This window comes from Watersipora subatra, chromosome 7 (assembly GCF_963576615.1).
Source record: "Watersipora subatra chromosome 7, tzWatSuba1.1, whole genome shotgun sequence".
Classification (NCBI taxonomy): domain Eukaryota; kingdom Metazoa; phylum Bryozoa; class Gymnolaemata; order Cheilostomatida; family Watersiporidae; genus Watersipora; species Watersipora subatra.
This window is the reverse complement of record NC_088714.1, coordinates 49,726,510-49,746,421: the sequence shown is the minus strand read 5'-3', so window position 1 is coordinate 49,746,421 and position 19,912 is coordinate 49,726,510. Positions and strand designations below refer to the sequence as shown.

General features: G+C 38.1%; 1 protein-coding gene across 1 annotated transcript in view; it reads right to left on the bottom strand.

Annotated features, from left to right (window-relative positions):
* LOC137399974 (serine/threonine-protein phosphatase 2A 56 kDa regulatory subunit epsilon isoform-like) overlaps positions 1 to 19,912 on the bottom strand; it is a 33,304-nt gene that overhangs the window by 9,707 nt on the left and 3,685 nt on the right. Inside the window, exons 2-6 of the mRNA XM_068086259.1 lie at positions 17,075 to 17,346; positions 13,909 to 14,105; positions 10,734 to 10,928; positions 3,710 to 3,840; positions 2,430 to 2,489 (exon numbers count right to left, since the gene is read on the bottom strand). Of these exons, the coding sequence (XP_067942360.1) occupies positions 2,430 to 2,489; positions 3,710 to 3,840; positions 10,734 to 10,928; positions 13,909 to 14,105; positions 17,075 to 17,252 (761 nt within the window). The 5' untranslated portion in view covers positions 17,253 to 17,346. The remainder of the gene's footprint in view (positions 1 to 2,429; positions 2,490 to 3,709; positions 3,841 to 10,733; positions 10,929 to 13,908; positions 14,106 to 17,074; positions 17,347 to 19,912) is intronic.

Below are 19,912 nucleotides of genomic sequence, written 5' to 3'. Positions count from 1 at the left end.
TATCAACTTGAACTCTGATTCTTGTCTAAAACTTGACAGATGTTTGTACGCGATACGACAGAGCAGTTGTCTGTACGCGATACGATATAGCAGATGTCTGTACGTGATACGACATAGCAGATGTCTGTATGTGATACGACATAGCAGATGTCTGTACGTGATATGACATCGCAGACGTCTGTGCATGATGCGATATAGCAGATGTCTGTACGTGATACAACAGAGCAGATGTCTGTATGTGATACGACATAGCAGATGTCTGTATGTGATACGACATAGCAGATGTCTGTACGTGATATGACATCGCAGACGTCTGTGCATGATACGATATAGCTGATGTCTGTACGTGATATGACATAGCAGATGTCTGTACGTGATACAACATAGCAGATGTCTGTATGTGATACCACAGAGCAGATACGTGTACGTAATACGACATAGCAGATGTCTGTAACTGACACAACAGACCAGATGTCTGTACGTGATACGACATAGCGGATGTCTGTAGGTGATACGACATAGCAGATGTATGTATGTGATACAACAGAGCAGATGTCTGTAAGTGATACAAGGTAGCAGATGTCTGTACGTGATACAACGTAGCAGATGTCTGTACGTGATACAACGTAGCAGATGTCTGTACGTGATACAACGTATCAGATGTCTGTACATGATACGACATAGCAGATGTATGTACGTGATACGACATAGCAGATGTATGTATGTGATACGACATAGCAGATGTATGTACGTGATGTGATACAAAAGGTTTCTCAGCATGATATTCGCTGTATAAAGCTGAATTTCATGAGGCATTGAAGAGAATTTTTCAAAACTTAAACTTTATGCAATTAAAATAGTAGTCATTTTAAATTGCCAGTTGGAAAAGATTCTTCTCCAAATTAACTTAAAGGTTGACTTGAAACAAAATTCACATTACAGTTATTTGGTATCAAAAGATTCACTATGTCTGACTCTGCTGTGTTGTAGGTGTAAAATATGTAGAAATGTGATTACAAGCTCTTAAAAGCTAAAAAACGAACAGTTAATCGCTGCCATCACGAAACCGCCGTAGGTTGGAACCCTTTTATTTCGATGACATACTCAACTCGACATGGTTATTGTTTTGACACATGATGTTATCACATGAAATGAAAGGCCAATAAAAAGCTCAATATAAAACTTCTCGTAGCACTAGTTTCAAACACTTCAGGTTTTACCGCAGAGCACTTACCAAAAATAGATGCTCGCTAGGTTAGTTTTGTTTCGGCTTGGTCTAATCGTCTAGTCTTAATATGATCATGTGACCCATGCTTCCTGCCAAACAGGGCGAATAATTTCTGCAGCATTTTTCGACTATCACCGGTGACCAACAGGCTCATCATGTTTATCAGAGGATGATATGCACTCCTTCGAGCTAAGGTTAAAAAATTAAATGAATTTTCACGGTAGGTTTTGAGATATCAGTACTCCAAGTGACAGCATTACAACGATGATAAAACAGACGCGTAAGGAAAATAGACATGGTTTTATTGAATGCGTGAAGTATATTTGTGAAAATATTTCGACGAATGAGGTTGCATGAAAGTGTAAACAGAAGCCATCTTGTTCAGTTACTTCCCCATTTGAGCCGTTTTGGAAAGGGGTTCTAATCTATGGCAGTTTTGTGATGGCTGCAATTAACTGTTCGTTTTTGAGCTTTTAAGAGCTAGTAATCACATTTCCACACATTTTGCACCTACAACACAGCAGAGTAAGACATGGTAAATCTTTTGATACTAAATCACTGTAATATGAATTTTGTTGCAAGTAAACCTTTAAAGAGTATCTTGCCACTAGCGTTTACATTGGAAACGGTCAAGGTTAATATCCTGGCCTTCTATGAATACGTTCATTATTCTGTTGAATCAATTTTACAAAGATCAATGCTTTAAATCATAATTATAAATATCAGCGAGCTTGCGGAGACATGACCAAGCTTATTAATCGCATACAAAAGTGTGAGCAGACTGCAGCAGATATAATACGCTGGCTCATAGAGCGTTCGCTGGCTCATAGAGCGTTCGTTAGGCTAAGCAATTAGGCTACTCACAACTAGCCGAGAAGGAATGTGACAACTGAGCAAAGCCTCAGGTAACCAAACTCGGCAGCAAAATGGTAAGACAATTATAGCCAAATAATAGGTGTATAAGGGCCTTCTGTGTACCCTAATGCATTCTTGTGGCTGTCCGTGTAACCACCTTTATACTAGCAACATAAGACTTGTCAGCAGTACATGTAAACGGTACGAATAGAGAGACAAGACAAGTAGAGAGACAGGACGATGTAAAAATGATAAAAATGAGACCAAACTGTACAGCTCACACCTACCGCATCTACATATTGCAAAGACTAGCATGCGGATGGCATGTATTGACATTTAAACATACCTTCCCAGAATCTCTAGCAGCTCTCCCACACCGTTGAACTTTTCTGTTTCATATATAAACCTACAACAAATGTAGCTTATCTTATAAACCTGAATATGTCCATGGGCAAAGCCACTAAGGCGTTTTAAAGGTACCCCTTACTACGCCACAGCAGCATCTAACATGGCAATGAACATCTTTGATATGTTTAACACAAAATGCAACAACCTGATAGTGAAAAAGCCACACTGCGTGCCAAAAAATTGGATTTGAAAAATATTATTTCAGAGGGTGACATTGTCGATGTGTCGTGTGTAAATGAACTCGTTGGCCTGTGTCACCGGAGAAGAAACTGACACTTCTGCGATTGACCAATAAGGTTGATTCCCAATGAGCATAATTTCAATTCCACTTTCTTCATTTCTAGCGCTGCCGGATTTCATTTGAAATTTGTTTTTGAACAACGACAGGGCTCACACAAATGACTATTTATATACGAACCAAGGTGTTCTCATTTGTAACAATTATGTCAAGAACACTGGTGTAAGTTTGAATTGTCTTTGTAAATTTTTGAACTTAACGGATTTCAATCCTCAATATTTACATCATTCTTTCTTTGAACAAAAATATATCGATGCAAGTAACTGCACAAATATTATTGCTATCACATATTGTTGATGAATACATCTTAGTTAATTAATAGGCTTTCCAGCTTCAATAATGGCTATCAAAAGAAATTAAAAATAGCCTTAACACAGCTACGCATTGTGTATAGCCACAGCAAATACATATGATACAAAGCACCTTAATAACAGCAGTTGATCTCATAAACAAAGCCATGACTTCTATTTTAACGCATACAAACCATCAGTAAGGAAGTACAATGTTTTCAGTTAGTGTGCGATTGAGAATTTTCGAGGCGCAAAGTACAAAAAATTGCATCTGCAATGCCAGGCATGGCAAGCCGAAACAGTTGCATGAACAGAGAACAGTAATCAGAAGGGAATTGATACTGGTGGTTAGGATGCAAAGCATAAGTAGTGAAACACATTTGTCTGGTCTTGTAGCTTCCTCTCAAGTCTCAACTATGATGTACACCGATCAGAAACCATGACTTTATATCAAAAGTTGGTTTAACATCACCAGACGTGTTTCGATCTACGTAGATCTACTATAACATTGGTAAAAACACAACGTTCATCTTTAACTGCTCTTTTATAACTAGTACCTTTGTCTACATTAAACTACAAGATCACGACAGAACTAATACCTTCGGTTCCTGGATATAGCCTTCAACTTACCTAAGAAATATGTTGTTGATTTGTTTTCTAATAAAAGACCGTAGCCCCAGAAACTTGCCATAGATCCGGTGAAGACAGGTTTTGAGGAAGTCACGCTCTCTTGGGTCTTCACTGTCGAACAAGTCCAGCAGCTGTAGAAAATGAACATGAAACTTTCAGGCAACGACCCCCTATGTATGCATCGCATGGACGGTGAAAAAGTTTGGACGAAAACCTGACAACGGTTTCTATTGTGTGGATGATGCGAACTTGGAATTGTGTGCACATTGCGTTACATCGTAATAAGTATTTTAATGGACATTCACATATTGCGGAATAACTTTGTTAAAGAAGATAAGGAATTCAACGCCAGAGGTCATAGCGGTGCACTTGTCTGGCATAGCAGTTCACTTTGCAATAGGAACTACTTTAGAATGGAAAATGTTTAAAATGGAACAGCTTTCACGGGATTTTCTTTTCTTTGCAAGTGGATGTGGATGACACCAAATCTTGTGGATGACACAAAATTGCGAACTAGTCCTTCATGGAAGCATCATGATTGTCACCTTAGCTTTACTAACACAATTCAAGTAGCCTTTTATTTATGAACTAACCGTACGGGACGACTCCTGACTCATCTAATTGTCATGTGACTTCATAACATCATTATTATTTACTACCCATCCTTCACCCACTACAATTCTGTGTTAAAATATGGATGCTTTTTATACTCTCACGGTACGTTCGATGGTACGCATATGACATTGGAATGACCTTGGACTTCTAATTGCTAGCAGAGGAACTACGATAGGCTTTGCCTCGATAGGTTTTGCCTTGATCGGATGAGCGATAACACACAGCGGTAACCAAGTAAGGTAAGCTGTCTAAACATTGAGCAGACATAAACCTCTTGTTGCATTATTAAAACAGCTACCAAAGTTCTTTAAAGATAGTCTGTTTGTGGACTATGATAACCAACCGCTTGCTGTGAAATAAACAAATTTATGGGGAATACTACAGAAATTATCGGATTTTTCCGTGGGTCATGCTTTAATCAATGAAGTAATTCTCAGTCGATTAATAGCACATTGGCTAAAGCCACATGTGGAGGACAACTCCAGGTATATGGAACTAAATGTTGGCTAATCGCACACCACTCAATGTTAGTCAATTTTAACTACCCTTTCAAGAATACAGTATAAGGTTACAGATAGAAAATCCAAAAGAACCCTCAAACGGCAAATGTGAGACACTGCCAAAAATATCGTTCATATAGACTTTGTTTGCATCATGTGCTTGCTTTGTATGAGATTTTAGCACCCTCGTAAATACAAAAGGTGCAAGAATGAAAGGCAACTGAACATCCAGTGTATACAGATCAGAGTGATAAAGGTGTCAATTACAACACAACACGCGTATCATTGAACAGCAAGTAATCAAAAGGTTTACATACCTGTATGTAACTTTTACAGACAGCAATACTAATCATGGAGCTACCAGCTAGCAATAGATTATAATTAAAATAAATTATACTGAAGTATGCAGTTCTTAGCATGATGATAATGATGGGTTGGATGATGAAAACAACTCTGAGATGGTTCTCATGCTAACCTCACCTTGAACATTATCCATGTGGGTGTCATGTGTGAAGATGAACTTTCACTCTGAGATGGTTCTCACGCTAACCTCACCTTGAACATTATCCATGTGGGTGTCATGTGTGAAGATGAACTTTCACTCTGAGATGGTTCTCACGCTAACCTCACCTTGAACATTATCCATGTGGGTGTCATGTGTGAAGATGAACTTTCACTCTGAGATGGTTCTCACGCTAACCTCACCTTGAACATTATCCATGCGGGTGTCATGTGTGAAGATGAACTTTCACTCTGAGATGGTTCTCACGCTAACCTCACCTTGAACATTATCCATGTGGGTGTCATGTGTGAAGATGAACTTTCACTCTGAGATGGTTCTCACGCTAACCTCACCTTGAACATTATCCATGTGGGTGTCATGTGTGAAGATGAACTTTCACTCTGAGATGGTTCTCACGCTAACCTCACCTTGAACATTATCCATGTGGGTGTCATGTGTGAAGATGAACTTTCACTCTGAGATGGTTCTCACGCTAACCTCACCTTGACCCTTATCCATGTGGGTGTCATGTGTGAAGATGAACTTTCACTCTGAGATGGTTCTCACGCTAACCTCACCTTGAACATTATCCATGTGGGTGTCATGTGTGAAGATGAACTTTCACTCTGAGATGGTTCTCACGCTAACCTCACCTTGAACATTATCCATGCGGGTGTCATGTGTGAAGATGAACTTTCACTCTGAGATGGTTCTCACGCTAACCTCACCTTGAACATTATCCATGTGGGTGTCATGTGTGAAGATGAACTTTCACTCTGAGATGGTTCTCACGCTAACCTCACCTTGAACATTATCCATGTGGGTGTCATGTGTGAAGATGAACTTTCACTCTGAGATGGTTCTCACGCTAACCTCACCTTGACCCTTATCCATGTGGGTGTCATGTGTGAAGATGAACTTTCACTCTGAGATGGTTCTCACGCTAACCTCACCTTGAACATTATCCATGTGGGTGTCATGTGTGAAGATGAACTTTCACTCTGAGATGGTTCTCACGCTAACCTCACCTTGAACATTATCCATGCGGGTGTCATGTGTGAAGATGAACTTTCACTCTGAGATGGTTCTCACGCTAACCTCACCTTGAACATTATCCATGTGGGTGTCATGTGTGAAGATGAACTTTCACTCTGAGATGGTTCTCACGCTAACCTCACCTTGAACCTTATCCATGTGGGTGTCATGTGTGAAGATGAACTTTCACTCTGAGATGGTTCTCACGCTAACCTCACCTTGAACATTATCCATGTGGGTGTCATGTGTGAAGATGAACTTTCACTCTGAGATGGTTCTCACGCTAACCTCACCTTGAACATTATCCATGTGGGTGTCATGTGTGAAGATGAACTTTCACTCTGAGATGGTTCTCACGCTAACCTCACCTTGAACATTATCCATGTGGGTGTCATGTGTGAAGATGAACTTTCACTCTGAGATGGTTCTCACGCTAACCTCACCTTGAACATTATCCATGTGGGTGTCATGTGTGAAGATGAACTTTCACTCTGAGATGGTTCTCACGCTAACCTCACCTTGAACATTATCCATGTGGGTGTCATGTGTGAAGATGAACTTTCACTCTGAGATGGTTCTCACGCTAACCTCACCTTGAACATTATCCATGCGGGTGTCATGTGTGAAGATGAACTTTCACTCTGAGATGGTTCTCACGCTAACCTCACCTTGAACATTATCCATGTGGGTGTCATGTGTGAAGATGAACTTTCACTCTGAGATGGTTCTCACGCTAACCTCACCTTGAACATTATCCATGTGGGTGTCATGTGTGAAGATGAACTTTCACTCTGAGATGGTTCTCACGCTAACCTCACCTTGAACATTATCCATGTGGGTGTCATGTGTGAAGATGAACTTTCACTCTGAGATGGTTCTCACGCTAACCTCACCTTAAACATTATCCATGTGGGTGTCATGTGTGAAGATGAACTTTCACTCTGAGATGGTTCTCACGCTAACCTCACCTTGAACATTATCCATGTGGGTGTCATGTGTGAAGATGAACTTTCACTCTGAGATGGTTCTCACGCTAACCTCACCTTGAACATTATCCATGTGGGTGTCATGTGTGAAGATGAACTTTCACTCTGAGATGGTTCTCACGCTAACCTCACCTTGAACATTATCCATGTGGGTGTCATGTGTGAAGATGAACTTTCACTCTGAGATGGTTCTCACGCTAACCTCACCTTGAACATTATCCATGTGGGTGTCATGTGTGAAGATGAACTTTCACTCTGAGATGGTTCTCACGCTAACCTCACCTTGACCCTTATCCATGTGGGTGTCATGTGTGAAGATGAACTTTCACTCTGAGATGGTTCTCACGCTAACCTCACCTTGAACCTTATCCATGTGGGTGTCATGTGTGAAGATGAACTTTCACTCTGAGATGGTTCTCACGCTAACCTCACCTTGAACATTATCCATGTGGGTGTCATGTGTGAAGATGAACTTTCACTCTGAGATGGTTCTCACGCTAACCTCACCTTGAACATTATCCATGTGGGTGTCATGTGTGAAGATGAACTTTCACTCTGAGATGGTTCTCACGCTAACCTCACCTTGAACATTATCCATGCGGGTGTCATGTGTGAAGATGAACTTTCACTCTGAGATGGTTCTCACGCTAACCTCACCTTGAACATTATCCATGTGGGTGTCATGTGTGAAGATGAACTTTCACTCTGAGATGGTTCTCACGCTAACCTCACCTTGAACATTATCCATGCGGGTGTCATGTGTGAAGATGAACTTTCACTCTGAGATGGTTCTCACGCTAACCTCACCTTGAACATTATCCATGTGGGTGTCATGTGTGAAGATGAACTTTCACTCTGAGATGGTTCTCACGCTAACCTCACCTTGAACCTTATCCATGTGGGTGTCATGTGTGAAGATGAACTTTCACTCTGAGATGGTTCTCACGCTAACCTCACCTTGAACATTATCCATGTGGGTGTCATGTGTGAAGATGAACTTTCACTCTGAGATGGTTCTCACGCTAACCTCACCTTGAACATTATCCATGTGGGTGTCATGTGTGAAGATGAACTTTCACTCTGAGATGGTTCTCACGCTAACCTCACCTTGAACATTATCCATGTGGGTGTCATGTGTGAAGATGAACTTTCACTCTGAGATGGTTCTCACGCTAACCTCACCTTGAACATTATCCATGTGGGTGTCATGTGTGAAGATGAACTTTCACTCTGAGATGGTTCTCACGCTAACCTCACCTTGACCCTTATCCATGTGGGTGTCATGTGTGAAGATGAACTTTCACAACTCTTTACTAGATTTTATTATAAAGTACCGGTATTTTTCTATCACTTGCGAATTGCGATTTTTGTATTGTATATTCTATCCCGTTTTTGATGTTTGAAGTGATCTGATTTCCAGAATGTTTCAAAATTAAAACCGGTAAAACAGGTTTGATCACGATTAAAACGCTCAGGGTACTTTACCACAATACTAGTACATATAATAGAGATACTCGTCTATGTCGTTTTTTCTCCCAAATGCGACAAGAGCAAAAATGATATTTTCAAAGCTAGCTACGATATTATCGTTATTTAAATCGAATTTAAAAACTTGCATGGACTTGATGCCTGTTACGTGGAATTTCTTACATAATGTAATGCAAAAGCTCTACATAAATTCTTTACACTGAGTGAAATCTACTTAAAAGGAGGTTTACATTATAGGAATGTCAACTATACATTTTACATCTGTATATTTGACAATTAAAACACACCGACGGCCAAATAAAAAGCAGTGCCGAATGCCAGTATATCGGTACCTTGATATGTGTTTAACTTGTTCCAGACTCCAGCTCAGATTCCACCAAGCTCGTAAGTAATACAAACAATTAATTCCCTATTAAAACGCTTCTGATCTACACCACGATAACTCCCGTAACTACTATACGCACTCCACAGTACAGCATATTTGAATGTGAAACATCCTTATAACTAAATACCTAAAATAAAAGAAATAAGTTAATAATACAATAAAACTGAACACTGCATGCTTATCTTCAAGACAGATGAATAAACTAGCAAGGATCTTTATATCTGCCTGCTGTTTAGCATAATTATTACACAAAAATACATCGTTAAATGATGATTCAAATCGTCGTAAAAAAAGTGGTAAATAGTTTTTTGGACTTTTAACAGACCACAAACAAAACTTTACTAAATATGGAATCCATTAACGCGTGATCAACAAATAATGCTCACAAACACAAACCAATCAAGAAGGATAAGTCTATACAACTGATGCGAAATTTTTAAACCAAAAAAGCTTGCATCTTTCCCACTAAACACTGTGCAAGCCAAACTAGTGTTTCAAATCACATGAGCTTGGCTTAGGCAAATTTGGAAGCATAGATTTACGACAAAAACTCGGCTTAAACTTGGCTCGGATTAAAAAAATCCACATCTTAAGCGACTCATATCTCCAGGTCGCACTTTACCAGTATCTGCCTAGCAATGACCAGTAAGCAATGCACACAGGAGGTGAAAACCACACAATGTTATCCCAAGTGTCTATGCACACGTATTTCTATTTAAAAAATGTGATTAGAATTGATATTTCTTTCATAGGCAACTTTTGAGATAATTTATTATATATCCCAAGTGTCTATTCGCACTGTGTTGTATTAATGCCCATCAACTTATTTTTATATGCACTTTTATTGGGCAATCTATAATCATTTTTCTAGAAAAATGTCTATATATGGTGCCACAAAAATCAATAAATAAATGTTTTTGTGTAACTCATCGCTAAATTCTGTCAACATATCTTCACAATATGTCTTCATCGAATGGACCACACAAAAACAGGTTATATGCATGACAATCTTTGACTGGTTTTACACGAGGTGCTGCCAGTGAACAGCAATCGACATGGCTACAACCTGTCACTACTTCAAAGTGACACCACATGGACGTTTACGGGATAGGAGAATGTTGGTTCCAACGAGACAGCAACTAACCAGTGTTAACGATCGGATCAAGCGAAAAAGCGATTATGACATAGTTCCAAAAGACTGACATAATGGAGACGTATAATGCTGCAATTTGAATGTAATAGGCACTATCAACTATAGCAAAAATACCAACTAGTGAAATCATTTCGCACATGTTTTTCTTCTAGGCGTTTTAAAAGCAACCAAGTTTGATCGATTTTAATTTTGACACATCCTGGAAGTCAGATCATCTCAAACATGCAAAATAATCCCAAATGATAGAAAAATACCGATACTTTCCGATAAAATATACTAACACTTTGTGTAAGTTCATCTTTAAAAGCTCCATAGAGCAGACACTGACAGCAAGTGAACCTCTAACCTGTACACACTTACCTCAAGTACAAACTTTTGGTCGATAAATTTTTTGGCGAGGTTCGGCTGAAAGTCCTGAGATTCCAGAACCCTCAAGAAAAATTCATAGCAAAGCTGCAAATGAGGCCAGGCTGCCTCCAGGGTTGGGTCATCTTCTTCCGGGTCATAGTCTGGGTTGTCGCAAGGCGGCAGGGTTCGAAACAGATTGCATGCAACCTAAAACAGAACCGATTAGAAAAAGAACAATTTTACTCAGTTCGAGAGAGTCTATAGCTAAAGTTGGTAACTTGAGCAAAAATCTACTAACGATAACAAGGAAAGATTACAGATCACAGTGGTGAATTATGTCTACCGTGAATTCGGTCCTTTGGTTACCGACTACCACACATCCATTGAGTGAATAAACTTATGCAGTTCATCTCTATTTTCTACAGTGAGTAATAAAAAGGGATATTCTAAGTTTTCATAAAATAGGGAATCATAAAAATTTAATAATACCCGCTCCAATTATTGAGTAGAGTTGTCTTTTCTTTTTGCAAGATCATATTTGGGTTACCGTAGAACCTCAATTAAATGTCACCTCCATTTGAATGCCACTTCTCTATTTGACCGCCACCAAGAGAGAAAGATTGAAAAATAGAGCATCACTCTCTAATTGAACGCCACCTCCATTTGACCACCACTTTAACAATCTTTGATCTTCACAAACCCATAATATCAATTGATCAGTAGAAAAGTGTTCACAAAATCGTATTAATAATGAAGCATTTACATCAAAAACAATTAATTCTTTCGTTGCCCCCCTCCAAAACTTTTCGTGTTTTTCATAAAACTCTGAAAGCAAGTGTGCTCCTCGGGTTTACAGTTAGTAGTCTTTGCCACACAGGATTTAGCAGCGTTAACTTTCTTTTTTTGCTTCATCACCACTATAGTTGCTTGCACTCTCAGCACAGAATATTACTTCATAAATGATTTGGGTAGCGCATTACTTCTTGTGATTTTATTGCGTGTAAATTCAGCATTTTGTATTCAGGAAATAACGCCTACAATAGATGCCAACACACAGAAGCCATCTATTTAGGCTCTAGTGAGCCCTGATCACCGCCTCTTCGAGCAGCAACTAAAAACCAATCGAGTTCGGAACCTGTAGCAGGTTCTGTTATAAATGCATGGCTCGGCAAGCTTAGATAAATTTCTCCAAATGACAGAGCTAGCATCTCCTCCATTATGTGGTTGTTGAAACTAGCTAAGGATGATCTAATCTTCAGTATAGGTCTTGATGACAATTCTGAAGTTCCATCTGATTACTTTTCTGTCCACTTCTTCAACTCGCGGTCCAAATACGAACTACTCAACCTCCAAGACAAAAGTCAGTATTACGCTTGCCTTCCAGGGTACGATGCATCCCCCATGTTTCACCAGCTACTCTCATCTCCTTGTAAATTTTGCCATGAAGCACAAGTTCCACACACAAGTGAAACCGTCGTGTCAAAATCCATAAATACGGAGCAACTTTTATCACTCAGGAAGACCATACACGAGTTTATCTCTGCGAGGTCTTTATGCAGTCCCGAATAGAAGATTGACTGGGTGTAGAATGCTTACCCCCTCAAAAGATCATCACCTCCATCGGTGAAAATGCTAGCCTTTTTGCATTCAACATGTTGCAATTCAAAGCACACCATAATGTCTAGCTCATGAGTGAATAATGGACGCAAAACACAGTCAAACCTCGCCTAACAACCACCTCAACAAACAAACTTTTTGACAAACGATGATGAAGTTCAAGTAAGCAATTGTCGAACCCTAAATTTTGTAACCATAAGTAATAGCTGAATTTTAACATGTTTTCAAATTTTATGCCATGCATTTGTTTTCATGCTAGATGTGATTACCTGTAAAAAAATTAGTTTTGGGATTTGTGAACGAATTGAAGCAATATACTATGTACATGTATGCTTATAAGATTTGTTTCAACATACAATAGTTTCCGCATACAGAGCAAATCTCAAAGCAGATGAGCTTTGCACGTCAAGGCTTGACTACTTTATTACAGGATTATCTATGTCCAACCAAAGTGGCTAAAACATATTGTAACTTCTGGTTGAGAGATGTCAATATGCCCCCATGATGCCCACACATGGTAAACCTCTGTACATTAAAAGCTTTTTGAAAGAATGCTGAAGATCTTTAATGATAAAACTTTCTGTTGATGGACAATAACTTGGTCAAAATTATATATATTAAATATGAATGAATAATAATAATAATTATAAATAGATAATAATATAATAGATGCAAACGGTCTTTAAGAACAATGTTTTATATAAAACAATGGGTACATCAAACAAGAAACGATATCCACTCACAATAGGCCAGTTTTGTCAGTGTGATTGTATATTGTAACAACAGCAAGAAAATGAAAAACAAGAATATAAAACAAGACTAAAAAATAATATAAAACTAATTGGTGTCATGTACCATAATCTCAGTATGAACACAAAACCTATTTACATGAAAGCTCTATACAAATTTCTCACCAGTAGCAAGCAGTCAGATGGAGAAACAAGCAGGTTGCTACGCTGGCGCAGTTCCATATAGCATGATACATTTGAGACAACCTTTTGAAGTGACACTTGATACAACACATCTTTGCATTACAAGTGTTCATACACACAGAAATGTGTTCGAAATGTGAACACTTCTCGCCCATTGCACCATCATCGTACAAAATGATTTTGACACATATGTGTAGCAAGGGGCAGAGACTGAAAACTTACTGATAACACCAGGTACTATCACGTACATGCTGATGTTTGCTTCACTATATTTTATACATGAGGGCTATTTTTAATAATACCGAAGATAGTTGGATACTGGTCAAGGCCACTCTAGCTATCATTTCTTATTTTCATCGAACACGTAGTGAACTTTAGTGGCAGCAGTTTCGTCAAATACATTAACTTATCGAAAATTCAAAGTGTGTTTGACGCTAAAATAATTAGCCAATGAGAAGCAGGTGATGACATCATTAGCCGATGAGAAGCAGGTGATGACATAATTGGCCAATGAGAAGCAAATAGTGCATAGATATTAAGAACCAACACTCTAACGCGGGCATGTACATACGGCCAAGATTTGGAAATGTAACCAAAGCCAGCTATAACAATACGATATGAATAGCACATATTCTCACCATCTTAACTATCTCAGGGTAGACAGGCTCTGTGAGAATGCCACGAGTTGCTGTCACATAATCAACCAGCTCATTGAGACAAGCTCTCTTTATCTCTTTGCTTTTTAGATCAGCCACAGGATCCATAAAATTGAAAACGTTGCAGCACTGCAACAGCTTGCGAATGAACAAGTCCTGTTGGTCATTGGGACCAGTGTCTGTAAACCGTACAAATTAAATGTAAGTAACATAAAAACCGTGTTCACTGAAGCAAACCCTTAGAAGCCGATTCTTTCAGGTTTGAAAATTAACACACTACCGGTATTATGCTTTGTAATAACCTTCTACATACTAAAAGATGACTGACAATAAAAAATAGGTTAGATATAAAAAAGGATAAATATAAGAGAAATAAAACTAGTCAAAGGTGAGAAAACAAGTTGATGAATATCAAGGATGCACACACACTGTTATGTCATAAACGAGATGAAAAAAAACAATACAAATTATGGCAAAGGAACATATATCTACTATGCTATGCTGCTAACACCTGCATACTAACATTATGTTATACATAAAAAGTGAATCTAATAATGATCCTTATAAATATGTCACTTAATGTTTTAAAAGTATAAAGCATCTGTATCATTGTGTATCATGTATTGCCCTGTGTCATCTTGGATGGAGAGACACAAGCGAACATAGGTGAACTTTATTTCTTAGATTAACACTACGTTCGATACCAAGCTACATATGATGCTGATCATATATATTTCAACATATTGCTGGTATGATACATACTAATAGATAACTTTGTAAATAAATCCATTTCATAATATAGTCAAGCATTAAAAGCATTAATATTGCTTACAAGTTGACTTGCAACAAAATTCACATTGCAGTGATTTGGTATCAAAAGATTCACTATGTCTTACTCCGCTGTTTATAGGTGCAAAGTATGTGGAAATGTGATTAAAAGCTCTTAAAAGCTCAAAAACGAACAGTTAATTGCCGCCATCATGATGCCCCATAGATTAGAATCTCTTTCTAAAATGGCTCAAATGGAACGTAGTTGTACAAGATGGCTTCGGTTTACACTTTCACGCAACCTCAATCGTCGAAATACTTTCACAAATATACTTCACATATTCAATAAAACTATGTCCATTGTCCTTACGTGTCTATTTCAATTTTCATCATCAGTGTAATGCTGTCACTTTGAGCACTGATATCTCAAAACCTACCATGGATATTCGTTTAATTTTTTAACCTTAGCTCGAAGGAGTACATATCATTCTGTGATAAACATGGTGAGCCTGTTGGTCACCTGTGATATAGTCGGAAAATGCTGCAGAAATTATTACCACTGTTTGGCAAGAAGTATGGGTCACATGATAAGATTACGACTAGACGATTAGACTAAGCCGAAACTAAACTGTAACGTAGCGACCATCTGTATTTGATAAGGGCTTTTCGGTAAAACCCGAAGCGTTTGTCATAAACTAGCGCTACGAGACGTTTTATATTGAGCCTTTTATTGGCCTTTCAATTTATGTGAGAACATCACGTGACAAAACAATAACGAAATGTAATGACTACGTCAGAGAAATAAACTGACTTCAATCTACGGCGGTTTCGTGATGGCGGCGATTAACTGTTCATTTTGAGCTTTTAAGAGCTTGTAATCACATTTCCACATATTTTGCCCCTACAGCAGAGTAAGACATGGTGAATCTTTTGATACCAAATAACTGTCATGTGAATTTTGTTTCGAGTCCACCTTTAACAAAAATCACTACAAACAGGAAACACACAGTTGTTGCATAAGAGAAACACAGCTAAGCCCACTTACAATAAAAAGCCCTTCTGTTAGGTACACTTGAGCTGAAGCCAGCTCACACGAGTTTAAAATGCCTACACTATATTAAACAATAAGAGAACATGGCACAATTTAACATTGTTTGTCCATACTGATTGTCAAAGAGAATCAATTACTCATACAGTACAATGTCTACAACAGTGAGTGCCAACAAGAAGAAAAGCAGCGAACATGGAAAACTTTGTGTTATGAACGGTGTGACCTTCGTCTCCATGTTACTACGTGACGTGAATTGAAATTAGCGTTTTCAATGTAACGTTTAAGATTTTGGCACAAACTCTCCTATGGAATTCACAGGTGAGTCTTTTGAAACGTATGATAACGATTATACAAGGTCTGATCCAAAATTTCCTGGAATGGAGTTGTATACACTTGCGTATTTGTATGATGGGAAAACCAATGGGTGTTGTCACAAAATTTCAGCTTGCTACGACAACGCATTTTCATGAGCCGGGAACCATTCTTATGTCAAGGTTTGCCAGTATATTCAGGCAATTTTTAACAAATTTATCGACGTATCAAAGCTATCGGAACAGTGTATTTGCATTCAATATTGTGTGAAATTAACCTACTACAAAACAATGCTTTTATGGGTGATGAATATTATTGTACTTATTGATTGATATTGATATATTTTTCACGAACACAAATATTGCTACAAATACACGTATGGTTATGCATGCATTAATGAGCAATAAAAACCTATCCTTTGGTTTTTCGTGACGTCATTCTATCATGGTTCGCCATCATTGTAGACATATTTTACCATTGAAAACACGAAGCTTCTGCAATTAATTTTCAGGAACGACGCTGTTGTTCGCAATTTTGTATAGCGACACTGAACACTTTTCCCAGATAATCCCAATATAATAACAAAAAAATTACAAAAATACTATTCAATAACGTAAAGTGAACGAGAATGATACTTGTTCGTGTACAAATATGGCGGTGTTTCCGCAAATGAGCGCATGTGCAGACGAATTGATGACGTCAAAAAAATGAAGGATAACCAGCAGCAGCATATCAATAAAAGCAATGATATATCACTCCTTTTTAGCCCAAAAATTTACCAGCTTAATGTAAATTGAATTTTTGTTTTTGGCGCTTTGAGATGCTATACAACTTATGGGTATGCCAAAATTTTAACTTTTATCTACACTAGAATACAAAAACAGCCGTAACTTTCAATTTTTGGCTATATGCACTCTTGTGAAAATGAAATCAAAATGTGCAGTTGTAAGTATTTAAGCAAGCCACATCATGGGTAGAGAAAGAGAGGCAAATCCAAAACCGGTTTATAGACAGTACCTTTGAGCAGTGCCAATGCAACGAGCTCCTGCCCACCAATCGGCCGATACCGTGATGAACCTTGACTCTTCTTCTGTTTTTTGACTTTGAGCGCCTGCTTGTGTCCAAAGGCATTATCCGCATCGACCAGTTTTGTGCCCATCTTCAGCTTATCCATCTTTGGTGTGCTCAGAGACATCCTGTCGTCCTCTCACTCTCCCAAGATTTCTATATTAGACTGAACCTGACAGCATGTGTAGATGCTATCATTCTATCACCAAATATCCTATGCCCTGCAAAAATAAACAAAGCAATTGAGAAAATAGTGCAAGTCACGCAATCTCATTAATTCCTGAAGGCTGGTTCGCACTATATCGCCTTATCTTGGCGTTAATGCCAATTTTTCGGTGAGCTTCGATGATAACGATGTTCACACTATCACAAACCTATCCCGTTTGTATCAGGAAATACTTTGTGATGTAGTGTTCTTATTTCTCTTTTTAAAGTTTGGCGAAAAAATCTCTTTGTTTTCGCGTGCTGGAATTAAATACTAGTCCTGCAGTGACTATCATAAACATATAATAAATAATTCACGCTATCTGCAACCGCGAACTACTATTGCCAAAATGATTCACATTTGAAAAGCGGCCGTCAATGCTCGGCGAAATATCAGTAAAGTTTGACAGCTGCAAATTTTCCCAGTGTCCGCGTTCCTTGATTGATGCCATCAGTTCACATAATCGACGATAAACGCTAAAAGGAAAACGCTAAGAAACGGCGATATAGTGTGAACCAGTCTTAAGGACATTACATCATAGAAAGAAACTATGAATGATGCAAAATGATTTGTTTATAGTGAATTAGGCAGGAATGTGATGCCAAGTAAAAGGTATTGATGGGGACCGCAAAAGTGAGCTTACTCATTAGTCAAAGCTTATCGAGCTATGTATTCATGCTAGTAACAATACAGGACACAACAATGCTAACGATAGGCAAAAGACTGAGTGGCCCACACTCTGCTGAGTCTGACAACTTCAAGAGACAGACATGTCGCTGATTCAGAAAGCAAATAATCTCATTACAGTTATGAAAAAAATTGAAGAGGGCAACATGACCTGGAGAGCGCTTTGAATGAGGCTGACGTATCGCTGTTACAGCACAAACTTTTCCGCCTGGTACACTAATTGCTTTGAAACCAGCAAGGCACACATTTCTTGCCATTCACTTTACAAAAAAGAAATAACATTGACCTACAAACACTAAATGAACATGCCACAAACGCTTAGAAAAAAGACACAACAAAAATATAACATAATTAATTACAAGTTGCCAGGAAATGCTAGTGCATAACGTGCCATAAACCTTGCACCCTGAAAGTGTACGCTACCCTGCTGCAAGTCTTTTCATATATACTCCTAGGCAAATACAGGCGGATTTGATGCATTTGTTGATACAGCTCAATGAAATATTGTAATTAAAATGCGCAAAGCTCAAAGAAACAGACAAAAAGCTCCCGCTACTAAACTTCTAGATTATACATACGAAGGTATATATGTAATTATATATATGCCTATATTATTAATAATATAGAATTATATATAACAAACTGGCAACAGCCCAATATATTCTAAATATATTCTCGACCCTGATAAGAACTCTATGCCATATTTTAGCAGCAATTGCCAAAAATATCAGCTGCAGAGAACGATTTCAAAAATATCCGTTTCTCATATCCTCTCATATCTCACAGGTAGAGTTATAAGATTGCACATCTTCACCACCATTGGAAACTGTAACATTTAATGATACTCTTTAGAAGAAGAGGGCACAACACTTTTGGCTGATTACCGTAAAATCTCAATTTTAACACCATGGCGCTCTATTTTCTAACCTTTCCCCTACAGTGGTGTTTTATTAGAGGTGAAATAGAGGGTGACGTTGTGCTGTTTGGCTAGCTCATAAAAAAATTACCCGGATACAATAATTAATTATTTTGATGGTGTCGCTTTCGAAGTTTTAAAGAAAAAACCGTGAAGCTTTGGAGTTGGAAAACGGACTTTGGTATGTCATAACAATGGCTGCTATTGCGTCGAACAGTGTTCTCGTCGTTCATCAAAAGGCTTTTAAAGTCTTCAGATCAGATTTTACAGCACAATGTGGCTGAATCGGAAAATAATGGATCCGATTTAGACCTTATTGACTTTGAATCGAGGTGTAGTTCTGACAATTGTGATGATAGATTTTCTCGGGTACGCTGTCACTAAAACCATGGCAACCACTATAGCAACAACAAAAACATTAATTGTTATTGATGTATCCAGGTCATTATTAGTACTATTTTGTGGACATTTTTCTACTGATCACTTCTATTACGGGTTCGTAAAGGTCAAAACATGTCAGAGTGGTGGACAAATAAACTTGGCATTCAATTGAAGGGTGGCGTTGTACTTTTTAACCCTTCTTCTATAGTGGCATTCTATTAGTAGTGGTGTTGTATTAGAAGTGACGTTCAAATAAACGTTTTTCGTTTTACTTTAAAAAAAAGTAATTTTCAATTAGTCTATTTGAGTCTCGCGCCAACCTGTCCATATCAGGGCATTTATTTCTTTTTGTCCACTTTCATTCAAAATTCCAAACCTCTTTCAGAACTTGTGCAACTACTAACAAACAAAACAATGTGAAAATTATCTGGTTTTTTAAGGGATGTACATCTGGTCAAAAATCTACAAAAAAACAATGCTATTGACAGAAGCTTTTAAGAATGTTTTATTACGGGTATTACAGATACGAAACGATTTCAATTTGGAAAAGTTGCTCAAATAGCCAAGTTTTTTTCCGCTTTTTTTTACATAAAAGTTG